Source organism: Hipposideros armiger, unplaced genomic scaffold (genome assembly GCF_001890085.2).
Source record: "Hipposideros armiger isolate ML-2016 unplaced genomic scaffold, ASM189008v1 scaffold_296, whole genome shotgun sequence".
Taxonomy (NCBI): Eukaryota; Metazoa; Chordata; class Mammalia; order Chiroptera; family Hipposideridae; genus Hipposideros; species Hipposideros armiger.
The window spans coordinates 1639804-1653667 of NW_017731646.1; the positions used below are offsets into that span (position 1 = coordinate 1639804).

General features: G+C 44.7%; 1 protein-coding gene across 4 annotated transcripts in view; it reads right to left on the reverse strand.

The window, feature by feature from the left end:
• The window catches only part of MCC (MCC regulator of Wnt signaling pathway), a 429609-nt gene that overhangs the window by 28432 nt on the left and 387313 nt on the right, over positions 1-13864 (reverse strand). For all 4 annotated transcript variants that reach the window (XM_019659132.1, XM_019659130.1, XM_019659131.1 and 1 more), the window contains 3 exons: positions 12189-12329; positions 9353-9456; positions 6202-6385 (listed from right to left, as the gene is read on the reverse strand). In XM_019659132.1, coding sequence (XP_019514677.1) covers positions 6202-6385; positions 9353-9456; positions 12189-12329 — 429 coding nt within the window. The remainder of the gene's footprint in view (positions 1-6201; positions 6386-9352; positions 9457-12188; positions 12330-13864) is intronic.

Below are 13864 nucleotides of genomic sequence, written 5' to 3' on the forward strand. Positions count from 1 at the left end.
CTAGGGCCCGGGGCCTGATCCCAAGCCAGGAGGGGAAGGCTTTTGTTTCATCATCTCTGCTACGGGTCTAGTTTTCAGAATGGATGAAAAGGAGAAAAGAACAAAACATTTCCTTACACAGATCCCACCCATGTCAGAAGCTCAGAACTTGAAAATGCTTTTACCAGGGGAAAGTTTAATGTCAAGATAAGCACCACAGGCCCACAGCCCCTCTGGGTTCTCTCCCCCCGTTCCAGGATACCAGCGGGGAACAGATCAGGCGAGGTTAATTACCATTCTGCTCCGTGCCCTTAATGTTGCAGTGCAGAATATGATTATGACAGTGGTAAAAAGAGGAGAAGCCACTGGCCTTTCCTCTGGTCTCCTGCAGACAAAGGCGCTGCCGTCTCCTGAGGCGTGCTGTCAGTGCTGGGGAAGGGTTAAGTCATCCATTAACTCTCCCAGCTTGGAATGCTGGATGACCTCAGTCAGCAAGAGAGAATAAATCACTTGCCATGTGGGCCGAGTTACTCCTCTTCTCTAGGGTGGGAGGCAGTTAGTGTTTTCTGAGGACTGTGGAAAGGGCTGTGGATAAAAACCAAAAAACAAAAAACCCCAGCCCACTCCAGGATGGTGAAGTTGTGCATTTTTGCATTTTGCTCTGGTTTTTCAAGGAGCTGGGCCAGGTCGCGTGGGTTTATCCTTTCTGTGATGCTCTGCCTTAGCTCCCCTCATGCTGGCTTTGCTCTGTGTCCATTAGTTGTCAGTGGATCTTCCTGCAGCTGGGGGAAGCCCACACTGGCCAGGCCTGGGACACCCACCCTCTGCCTGCCATGGCCACAATGCAAGGTGGATGCAAGTTTATTCAAGCAGCTCTAGATTTTAAATATCCTCTTTCTGTTCCTCTCCATCGTGTCCCATCCTCATCTTCAAGACAACTTCCCATCCTTCTTTTTTAGAAAAATCCATGTCTTTTCAGCTTCTTTGTCTTGTCTTGGCAGAGAGCTAGAAGGGCATTTCTTTTACCTTGAAAACCAGAGCTGGATTTTTCCTGACGTTTTTATCGTTTTATCTGGCCCCAGTTGAGGTTTCACTGCATCAAGGAACAGCTCTTTTTCAAAAGGAAAGTGCAATGGGACTGGCCTTCTATTGTGCTGAGTACTCAAAATGTATTTGGAGGAGGTGGTTGGCCCAGGTGACATTTGGCCACGTCAGCCACTCCTAAGTGGCTCCAGTCCTCTAAGCAGAAGGGTGGACCTGGTCAACTGCCCGTGTCTTTTAGTGGTGTGATGGGAGTTTCTCTCTCTCTCTCTCTGCAGTTGTTTGTCATAAAGGACTAAAAACACTAAACACAATCCAAACTTCTGAGATCAGTATGTCCTCAAATGATTATAAGAGTTCTTTAGGAGGAGACATGGAGATTAAATGAGGGAAAATTATGTAATGAAATACAGATATGGGGAAATCTGCTGCCAGATAAAGAAAGTCCTCAAAAACTGCCTGGTGCCAGAAAGCTCCTAAGGACTTAGCTGAGAGTGGAAGGCAAAATGAAACCGAGATATTTAGGACACAGATCCTATTTCTGCAGCCCTTTTAAAAGATGCCATAACTGTGTTAGAAGCCAGGCATCTCTAAAACAAATACCCTATTCCTGGGTTGGTCACACACCAAGATAGATACCATTAGGCCTGATGGCTATACTGTTGCTAACAATTTCCCCGGCATTAGAAAAATCAAACATTACAAACAGCTTTCAACATCACTAATAATTAAGAGGTACAAATTAAAATATGAAGGGTTTTTTTTTTTTTTTTTTGGCCTACAGATTAGCCAAATTGAAAAAAAGGTAGAGTACCCAGTTTTAGCAAGGGTGTAGAGAAAGCGGCCCACTCACGTACTGGCTATAGAAGAACTGGTCAGGGATGGAGGGCTACTTGATATCTGAAACATTAATCATTTGGGGGCCAGCAGATTCTACTTCTTAGAATTAGTCCCACAGAAACTGCACAAGAGGGGGCAGGGAGAAGAACAAGGAAGGTGGTGCAGCAGTGTCCTGAGTGAAACACCGGGTATGCATGTCCACCAAGCGGAAGCTGTTTAAATACACGATGGGTTGTCAGGCAAAGGAAAACTGTGCAGCTACTGAAAAGGACACATGGAAATATACATATAATGCTAAGGGGGAGAAGCAAGTTTCAAGAGAGTCCACATGAAAGGGCCCTTGTTAGGTTAAAAATTGGATGTAGTCAATGTTTTAAAGAAGCCATGTTTTGGTCTGCTGGGTCTGCTGAGTACACACCTTCTCTCTTTTTCTGGGACCTACCCTTTCTCTTTTCTGTCCATGCGGCTCCTGTGGGAACTGGCAAGGCCACAGATGACAGGGGTAGGCACTTTAGCTCAGAGGGCAAGAAGTCTCTTCCCAGTATTTCTTACTTGACACCAGGGAAAGCAATTAGCCTCATGTACAAATGCAGGTAGTGTGCTGGTCTTGTCGTTTGGGAGGAGATGAAAGCCAAGTGTGGAGGCTGCACAGGCTGGGTGCAGTCTGGCCATGCTGTGCTCAGGTGTTTGGTTCCACGGATGCTCAGGCTCAGTGCAGCCCTCTCTCTGCCTGCAGCCTGGGTCTGCAGCTCCTGTGTGGCTGACCCAAACAATATCCTTCCAGCAGGACTTTTTGTTTAAGCTATGTAAGTCCCTTATGTCATTTGCAACCAAGGGTCTTCACTAATAAAAAGTGGACAGTTAAATCTGTGGAAATGTACCCCTAAACAGTTTGTAGTATCTTTTCCATCGTATCATGGAGAATTTTATGTAATGCTTGGTTTTAATTGCTTATTTATTTTTACAATGAGCATATAATTCTTTTGCAATTAGAAAGTTAGGTCTTAAAAAAGAAAAAGAAAAAAAAAAGCATTTTAGGTCTCTACCTAGTTTTCATAGAGCCTAAAAGATAAGTGACAAGGATGTTTGAGCAGGAGGCCCTAGCACTGTGCTGTCATGTTGGAGAATGTACTTGAGGAGGACTTCAGAATTTACTCACGTGCTAAGCATTAATCCCAAGTCTTCAGATGGACTCTCTTGTGACTTAGATGGGGGACACACCTCTCTTTTTCAGAAGGAAGTAAAGACGACTATTGCAATAGCCAGATCGCGTCCGACTCTCACTCCCTGAAGCTTGCTGATGGTGGTGGCACAGGCCTATCCTAGCTGTTTTAACCCCATTCATCATTTCAACGGACAGGGTTCCACTGTTTTCAACCTTTCTTTCTGTCCCAAAGAAACTTGATCTTAATGAAGGCTAGCTGTGAGGGTGAGGGTGAGGGTGAGGGCTGGGCATCTTGAGCTCCACTGCCCTCCATTCCAATTTGAGGATCACGCCCCTATGTGAGTGGTCAGCCAGGTGGTGTCCTGCTCTCTGGAGGTGCCCAGGGCTCACCGTGAGGCTCCCAGCCCCCTTCTCACATGGCTCACAGCAGTCCCCACCTGATGGTAGGACAAAAGGGACTCAAGTCCAGTCTCAGGGCAGACTCGCTGAGGCTCAGTTTGTCTTGGCCACATGTCCTTTTGTAGATTCTGATTGATGGCTGTGCTTCCACCAAATGGAGTAAAATTGTAATGCTTGACAAAAATAGTAGGCTTGATTAAGAATTCCTATCCCCATTTCCCAACAATTTAGTCCATTTGCCTCTCTGTTGTGATAATGTTGACAAAGCTATCCAGGCCATCAACATTACCTACTCTGTCCATTAAGACAGTGACACTTTTTGATGAGGCCATGGCTGTATTTTTCAAAAGTGAAACAGCCGCGGCCCTGGACTCCTGCCAACAGTCGACTGATGGGCTAGCTACCGTTTTTATTCTCCTTGCTGGTAACCACTCTTCTGCTGCTCCTTTCCAAAACTATGATCCATTAGTCATCAGGAGCTGTCCATGTGCTGCCAGAAAGGCCTCCGGAGGCCTGATACTCAGCATTCCTTTCCTGAGATCTCTGACGAACAGCTGACCGACATTCTGATTAGAATTCTCTATGCCAGTTGGTTATGGTGGGAAGAAAGGGTATTCATGAAGCCACGTAAGGCACCAACTCAGAAAGCTCCTTTTCTTTCTTTCTCCCATAAACTTGACATGGGAGAATGTCTGAACTGGGATGGCAAGACTTAAAAACAAAATTAATTATTATAGTTATGAAAGGGGTTGGTGGTTTGAGGCTTCCTTCTGAGCCTGTGTTTAGCATAAAGTGGTCCAGTTGTGTCCTGTCCTAAGAATGTGGGGTACACATGAAAGCCCTGTATATGGTCCTTTTGTATCCACTCTGAGCCACTGATTTGGGTGGGACTATGAAATAATTTTTAAGGAAAACTGAGAGAAATCTGAGCTGAAGTCCTCAGTACATTGATGGGAAGACCCATTTGAGACTGAAATTAGTTCAAGGAACATTTGTTAGTGAGGCCATGCTTGAATATAGAGACTGCTGAGTTAATCTCAACAAGTAGAAATATATTACCTAAAATTAAGTTTCTCTAAGAAAATTGCCTCAGAATCAAAGCTCATCTATGTGTTAAAGTTTTTCTAACAAATATCCAAAACCAGGATTCCCACTAAGTGGACAGTGAGAGTTCCCGCTTCTGACTGACTCCAACTTTGTCTCTAATTTAGATGAAAACAATACAATTATTTTGGGAGTATGGAGGTATGAGCAAAAATCTGTGACACTCACCTTATAAGCTACTGAAGCAGCACACATTTCCTATCGACCTCATTCTCATGCTCACTAATTCAACAGAACAAGATCACAGACAATGTGAGAACTACATTTCTATCCTAAATGAACGTGGAAATTATAGATTATACACATCTGGAATAGTCATTAAGAAGAACATCTGCTTTCTGTGTTTAAACAGAAAAATATGGTTTAAAAAAAATAAATTACAATCTGTGCTTCACTGAATAAGACAATTATTGCTGGAGTCAAGAGAAAATATGTCGCTTGTGTTTGTGGGCACCCGGCCAAGTGCCTTATTGGGAATGTCCCCTCTCCTGAGGCACCAGGTCCAGAACAGGTAAATGGACGCGCTGAGGCAGATGGGATGCACTTTCCAGGGGGAAAGAGATGGGACATTCCATTGTTTTCAGACACCAAGAAAATATCAGTATTTCTCCTTTGGCTCTTGAGAGTCAATCTATCCTTATGTGGTTCTCATCACGTGATCTGCAAATATACACTGTTTTAATGGCATGAGAGCCAACCTGGTATAGTGTAAAGAACAATATGCTTGGTGTTGAAGTCCTGGGTTCGAGTCCTAATTTACTTCGTATTTATCAGCTATTGACCTTATTTAGGCAAGTCACTTATACATCTCTGAGCCAAGGTTTCCTCACTTGTGAAAATGGGTAGGTTACCCTTCCTGTCTTTTAAGATTTGGTTATCACATGAGAATCACTAACAAAGTACTTCTTAGACTAAGAACTGGTATCTAAAGGGAAGGCATTCATGTTTTTAGGGCTTTGGTGGCAATAAATGAGACAAGATAAACTCTAAAAGGTTGAATTCTGACCCTCCATCCCCATCCAAAAGAATCCAAAAGCTCCAGCAAATTACACTTAGCAAGGTCTTCACTGTTTTCCTCATTATCTTTTTCAAGAACTCAGTTCAGTTTTCTAGATTCACAGACTTGAACTCAGGTTCATGACTGAGTTGAGTGCCTGTTAGGTACATGTCATGAATATGGCACCACTCTATGAGGCAAACGAGATGAGAGGAGAGGAGGGTATTATTGCTTGAGGAGAGTTTACAGAGGACAAAGGCACAAGGAGAAGGGCAGGGATGGAGCCTGTAAATAGGACGCAGTGGTCTGGGTCTTGATTACTGACCATTTGCAGCAAACAGCTACCCCAAATGCTTCTTGGAAACCAATCACTAGAAAAAAATGGACAACAGAACAAAACAGGAGAAACCAGATAGAAAGATAGGTTTGGGTTCTACCCCTATCACTTTGTTGAACAAATCTGCAGTTTCCACGTCAGCACAATGAGAAGGCGTTTGCTAGCTCTCCCATGCTGATTCTCTGAATCCCTCTTGGATGGAGCAGGCTGCAAGCCAGGGGAGAATTCTGCTCTTGTCCAAGCCTCACAGTCCCCGAGAGCTGGGTCACTGTGTTACGCCTACCGAGCAGACTACCTGTGGACACACCTGCATCTCACAGCAGCAAGGCCCCGAGTTACCTGGTGTGGCTGTTGGAAGACAGGCTCTCCCAGGGCTGCACACTGCAGCCGGCCACAGCGAAGGCTCCCCCACAGCTGCCATCCAGCTTCATGAGCAGCGCCTTGGCCGCATTCTCAGCCGTCTTCCGGCAGTCATGAGCCCGTTTGAGCATCTGAGTGATGTTTTCATCCCCTGACTGGTCTCCTACATTACAGAGAAGCCAATAGATTAATCAACACAGATCTGGGTAAGACAAGCCTATGAGTGAGTTGGAAGAATCAGTTCTCGGTTACTCAGGACTGAGAAGGCATGCTGGAGAGGAACTAGCACAGGGTGGCGGCGTTCTGGGCCAGGCGCTGTCACTTAGAAGCTGTACTTAGGAAGGCATTTCTCTGCTCTGGGCTCCATGGTCCTAATCAACAAATGAAGGGTTGGCCCCTGTGATCTCTGAGGTCTGTTTTCAGCTCAAATATGCTATGATTTTCTAATTACCCAGGCTCCTGGCTTCTCCTCCCACCCTGTCACAAGTCTCCTGCTTGGCCGTCCTTCCCTGCATTGGCACTTCCTTGTGAATGAGGACAGGGAGAAACTGAGGCAAAACTGTGCCAGATCCCCCACGTCTAGTTTTGGTTAGAGCTTTGTGTAGGAAAGAGAAACAAACCTAATGGTAAAAGTGAGAACTTTTGACTGGCTTTGCATTGTCTGTACTGTGCTATCCCTGACCTTCCTCTCTCAGCTTGGCACAATCAGGGGTGAGCTCAGACACCTCCAGGAGCCAGGTAACTGGCTCAGGAGTGGTGGGCACCAGCACAGAGCCAGGCAGTAAATTCCCTGCCTGGGATGTTCATATTCTTGTTGTTTTGGAAACCATGCTGGCCAAAGAAGTGATTGGTATCTCTACGCCCTGAATCTGAGGTCTCCCAAATATTTTCAAATGAAATCTTACGCCAAAGCCTAAGATACAAACATGGAAATGCAGAACTGGTTGAAGTGGGCAGGGGTGGGGTCATAGAGTCAGCGCCCCCACCTTCCAAGCCCACTTCTGAGGTCCAAAGAAACCCCTCTGGCTTCCCAGGGTGCAGTTTAAAAACCACTGGTCTAAATCCATCTAGAGTGCACGGATGAATGCCTGTGCGGTCAACACGAAACACAGAAAAACCTCAAAATAATTGATACTGTGGGTAAACGTCACAAACTAGTACTGCCTTTGCTGTACAACTATTTGGAGTGTTAGGGCAACATGACAGGTCAAGTGTCCCTGTCAGCAGGATGGAAGAGTCAGGTTGAACAGGGAAATGCTAAAATTAAGGCAGCTTTCATTCAGCCTTACAGCGAGTGGGGTGGATAAGCGGGTGCACATGTGGCGCAGACTGAGATTGCCTGGTCCTCCCTCTGGCCATTTCTCTGTCACCTTTTGTGCCTTTCTTCCCTTCCCCAAATAAAATATTTTCCATGCACCTCACCCACTGACGGCTCTTTGAATTCAGAAGGAGGCATGATAATTACTGACTGGCTCATTTTATAAATATATCCACAAGCCATCCAGGATTAGATTAATACAGAGCATTTCATGATTGATTTTAAATATTTTAAATGTGGGATTTATCTAAGCCAGTCCAGTCCCTTCCAAGTAACTGTGATGAGTAGATACAAGCCTAATAAAAGGTGCCTTTCAAGGAGAGGATGGTTTAAGACATTCTTCTGATACAAACTGGAACTATGATGATTGATTTTTTCCCCTTTAATTGTTCATTTTCCTTAATACATATATTAAACAAGAACTTGAGAGCAGGCCAAGATCATTTTAGGATCTGTTTAATCTGAGGAATAAAGTTTTATGGTTCATTTAAAAGACCCTGAAAAATGAGGGTTTTAATGGAAATGCTGGCAGAGTTTCTACTTCTAGGCTGGGATGGTAATACTATTAAAAAAAAAAAAAGAGAGAGAAGAGGGGAGGATGGCCACCAGTACAAACAGAAGCCTTCCCTTGCTGGGTAACTTGGATATGAATCCGGAAATTAGTACCCAAGATGCTTCTTTTCCTTCAGATTTGCGTCAGATTCCTGCACATGTCAAAACTGAAAGAGGAAAAAATATCTGCATGTTCATTTGAAAAGCCAGACCCCCGGCAAGGAGGTAGGAGCTGGCAAGGATGGGGGATTCATTCTGGAGGGGCCCTGATGGTGTCTTCTTTGCAAGGTGTGTTCTGATAGGATAAGCCCTAATGGGGCTCAAAGCCCTTGAAGAAAAGCCAGTCCATGACAGCTGGCTTGGTCCCCATGGCTGGGGGCTCTTGGCCTGCCCACACCACCCCTCTCTGGCTGGGGAGTGATCTAGTCACTTTAGTTTTCTGTTTACCTGCCACGGCTTCTCCAAAGAAGCGGCTGTTATACAGTGTAGGCTCCAGCCTCGGCACTGAAACATTCAGCCTTTCTCCCTTGCTCTTTCTTTCCTTCCACTGCAGTCCTCCTCATGTTAGTGTAAGGCCCAGGGCCACAATCACTGGTGAAGTTTTAGTAAATGTCCACACTTGTGTCTTTTTCAATTAATGCCTCTTCTAGTTATTCAAAGGCGAGGGACAGAAGTTGGGGCAGTGTGAGGGAGCGGCCGGGAAGCGAGGTGGGTCAGTGGACACCTCTGCCGCACCTCGGGGCTGATGGGGCGAGCATTCTGTGAAGCTGAGGAGAGCAGGGTGAGAAACCATTTCCTCTGTGTTCATAAGACACCTGGAGACGAGGTAGAGGGAACTCATGCTTCAAAACTACCCCAAAGAACAAGACCCTGGAGAAAAGGCACAGCCAATAAAAGCTGCGAGATGAAGCAAAGGCCACATGGGCAGCATCACAGAGAAAGGTTGAAGAAAAGTCAGTCCTTTTCATCAAAAACATTGGCCTCCCATTCCATCTGGTTCTACTGTCAGCCTGGGAGGATATGTTTCCTAAGAGGGCTTGTTTGTTTTAACTTGTCTATACTTCTGTTTCCACTCCAGTTCTTGCTGCATTCAACATAAACAATTTACTCACTCAGTCATGAGGAAAAAAACGAAAAACACACTTGACAAGCAAATTTCATGTTGTCAGGGGGTGTTCCAATGCCAACAGCCGAGATGGGGGCAGTAGAACCAAAGAGGCAGGAGGTGAGGTGAGGGAGAGGGAATCGGGCCACACTTACCAGGGGAGGACCCCAGGCCGGCCGCACGGAACTGCCCCAGGATGAGGCTCTGCTCGCTTTCAGCCAGCGCCAGGAGGAGCTCGTAGGCTTCTATGCACTGCTCACTGAAACAGAAGCACATGGCATCCTCAACTCCGGCAGAGGACCCGGAGCTTCTTCACAGCAGCTCCAGACCTGCCTCTCAGCTCTGCTGTACAATGAGCGAGGAAACACCCTGGACAAAGCCAGGGCTTGCTCTGCTCTGTTGCCATCCCCGCCCCGCACCCCCGGCCCTTACCTTTAAACTAGGATCTACAAAAATACAGAAAAAAGCAATAAAAGTGGGAGAGGCAAGTTTGTTGCCCTTTAGATGATTAGCTAGAAGGGAAAGGTAACAGGCCCATGGCAGCCAGCCTCCAAGATGGACTCCACAGAACCCCCATGCTGGTAGCCACATCCTTGTGTCGTCCTTGGTACGTCACACCGTACTAGGGCTGGTCTGCGTGACTAAGAGAATATGGCAGAAGTGATGACTTGTCACATCCAAGGTTAGATTGTTAAAAAACACTGAGTTCCACTGTGATCCCTCTCTTTCCCTGCGCTTTCTCCCTTGGGTTATCCTCTCAAGGGGAGGCCAGTGCCATGTCTTGAAGACTCTTGAGCAGCCCTGTGGAGAGGCCCATGTGCTGGGGAACTAAGGCTTCCAGCCAGTGGCCACTGAAGCACTGAGGACTCCACCATACAACTGTGTGAATGAGCCTCCTCAGAAACAGACCTGTCAGCTGTAGTTAAGGTTTCAGATGACACAGTCCTGGCTGATGACTTAACCAGAACCACATAAGAGACCCTGAGTCAGAAACACCAAACTAAACCACTCCCAGATTCCTGACCCTAAAAATTGTGACATAATAAATAGTTAGATAATAATAGGTAACTAATATAACACCACAGGAAGGATAATTTTGACAGGAGAAAAGACTATTTTAACCTAGACCTGCACTATTCAATACAGTAGCCACTAGCCACATGTGGCTATTTAAATTAAAAAGAATGTAAGTTAAATGAAATGAAAAATTCAGTTCCTCCATTGCAATAGCCATATTTCATGTTTAATAGCCACATGTGGCTAGCAGTTACTACACTGGACCACACACAGAGAAAACAGTTCCATCATCACAGTTCTAGTAGATGCTTATAAAATTGTCTCATGAAATACACAATCTCTGCCAAGAGTTTGAATTTGGATTTCTAAAAGAAACATTAGTCTCTCTTCTTTGTACCCACCTTCATCAGGCACATCAGGTAGGCAATCAAGGGGCAACCCTTTCTCATCGCCACTGATGGCCCCACATGGACCCCTGTCGGCATGGGAGGTGAAGCATGTGTGCAATGCCTGAATGGTCCCAGACAAGATGTCTCCAGGAGCGAAAATCTCCCCCTAAGCAAATAACCTATGAGCTTCTCCAAGCTGAGCTGGGGAAATATTGCTTTACTCAACATTTAGTCAACAGACCATCTGTCTTTTGACTGTCTTTACTTTCATCTTCCTTTACTAAGAGATAAGGAAAAGGGCCCAGTCACTGGGTCTGGGTGCTGGCAGCTCCTCCTTTCATGGGCTCCACCTTTTGGGTTAGAGACGCTGGGACATTGCTTCATCCGTGAGGATGAAAGACAGAGCAGCCTGTTTCCAGAGTTATCAAAAATGGGTAATCTGTTTGCTTTGGTGTGTCTGTAAACAAGTAAGATTGCTCTCTAGCTTTGGTCTTGTATATTTTGGTTTGATTTTGTTTGTAAAGAAATGACGTTTCTTAAAACAATAGCAAACTTTTTAGAGGGTGCCAAGAGTGAGATATAGTCACTACTCTGGGACCTTGACAAACACACCTAAGTGGCGACACTAATAAAATAAACCTATGAAAACAATCATAAGGCACAGCTTTGTAGTTACTAAAAAAGCAATAATTTAAAAATAGATAAATTCCAAAACTGATGAGGCTGGAAAAAAGTGGTATAGTCACATACTACTTGCTCAACGATGAATGAATCGTAGTCATTTAAGCTGGCTTGTTTTTATAGGAAAAAACTGGCAGCATGCCTGAAGAGCCATGAAAATATTCTTATCTTCTGACCTATAATTCCTGCTTCAGAGAGTTTATCTTGAGGAAAATATTAAAAAGAATGAAGATATTATCTACATTAAATTATTCATCATAGAATTTTTTTTTTTTTTAGCTGAGCCATCCTGCCACCTGTTGGCAGCTCAGCTTGGGCTGGGACTCAAACCGCTGTTGCTCAGAGCTCAAACTCTTGAGCGAGCTCTTAACCAACTGAGCCACTCGGCTGGCCCCATAGAATTATTTTCAATGTCAAAAGTCTGCAAAAGTCTAAATGTCTTTTAGAGAAATGAGTAAATAAAATAATATAAAGTTGATGCAGGGGATACAGCCATTCAAAATAAATGGAGACTATTAAGGAATGCTGCAGAACTATATAATACATTGACTAAACAATGCACTAGATTTACAGCAATGTAAAATGTATACAAATGTGAATAAAGACTGAAAAGAACAACAAATGAATATGTAATACAAAAATTGATATTTTGAGAGATATTACTTGAGTGAAATAATAATTTAAATTGAATATGCAGGCAGAAACACACTGGTTTACTAACACCAAACTCATCACTCTTATTTCCTTAATTGCTACAAGGGTGCTCATTGATTTTCAATACGTGTCACACTAGTATTTGTTGGTCCAACCCCCCTGCCCATATGTCTTCTACAAGCCCACTTTCTAGGTGTATGCAGGTTACTATGGACACACCGCTGCATGAAAGGGCCCCTCCGTTGCCCACCTGTACTGAAGGGCTAGCCGGAGCGCTGTGGCGTTGGATTCGTATTTTCCCACCAGCATGCTCATCCTCTCAGCGTTGCTCTTGCATTCTTCCAGGGTTATGGTCAGGAGGTCATTTTGGGACTTGAGGTGTTCAATACGACTACAAAGGAAAAAAAAAATCTCTTTCACAATTTCACACCAGGATTGCCATTAATTTGACAATATTTTCATCATCTAATCTAGATTCAGCCGGAAATGCAGTTTAGAATATGAGCTTGTCAGATGTTTTAGCAAATGTCTCTGACGTGAAGTAATAAAGCAGGCAACTCCAAGTAAAAGGATAACTAAGCTCTGTGTGAACTGGAAATGAAAATAAGCCCCCTGGTTATTTCCCACCCAACTGTCGACACACCACATGCCAAGTACTGGGGATATACCAGGGTAAGGAGCCAACCATGTGACCTCAGGCCGTCATGAGAGGCGTACACTTTAATAAACCACACTCCACGGGGACAAATGAAAAGCAGCATCACAGTCATAGCTACTATTTGCTGGGCTCTTGCTCAATAACCTGCCCAAAGAGTCCTTTGAATTAATAATTATTCGTCCCATTTCTCAGAGAAGGAAGTAGAGACACAGAAAGGTTAAGTACCCTGCCCTGAGATTTGAACCAGGCAATTTGACCCCCCTGTCCTGTACCCTTAATCACTTATTATAGAGCAGAAGCAAAAGGTGAATCAGTGAGTGAACAAGAAACTGTCTTGAAAGGCCTCTGAATGGGAAGTGGACCAGGAACCAGGGAGGGTGTCCAAAGCATCTTTCAGGTTGGACAGTCCCCCAACTGCTAACTACTGGCGGGACAAGCAGCGGAAACTTTATACTTTATAGGAATCAGAACTATAAATTCAGAGTAAATTAGTTTATCAGGGCACTGATCCTCTAGGTGCCAACGACTCATTTTCCATGGGACACGCCCACTTGTAGTACTCTGACCACCAAGTCTTAAAGAGACAAAGGGTTTCACACACACAAAATGCAACTGACTCTTGAAATGTTAAGGGGCTTGGAAGCCATTTGCCTTGAGGATCAGTGTGACACCCAAATGGAAATAGCAGGAAAGAGCTGGATATGTGAGATTGGCACTTAGAAGAGAGGTCTGGGAGTCATGGAGACATAAATGCCTGTCAGTCATGGGAGTGGGTAAACGTCACCTCTAGGAGAGTGTTGATAGAGTGTTGATCATGACCCAAGTGAAGGAGAATATTTTAAGAAGGAAGGAGTAGCCCATTTGTGGGGTGTTATAATCTTACAACCGCACATCTGAGAGCAGACTATGGTGACACCCACACGGGAGATGCCTGGAGCGTGTATAATTAAGACAACTGTGAAGCTTAGGCAACTCCAAGGTCAATTCAATGTGAGGTGTTACAAGAATAAACTTTTCTGCCCTTGTTCACATTAAGGCCTCTTTAAACAGTCCCTGTGTTCTCCTTCACTTTTAAACTTGCTCCAGTATATTTATTGTACATTTGGTCCCCACTAATTAGGTAAAGCTGTTTATCCAGCTCACAGGCCTCCATATGGCCAAGTCCATCCTAGTGGCCTTCTCAGGCAACACCTCACAAATGGACTGCTCCTTCCTTCTTAAAATGTTCTCCCTCCCTTGGTGCATGACAGGTCTCTACTGGTTTTCTT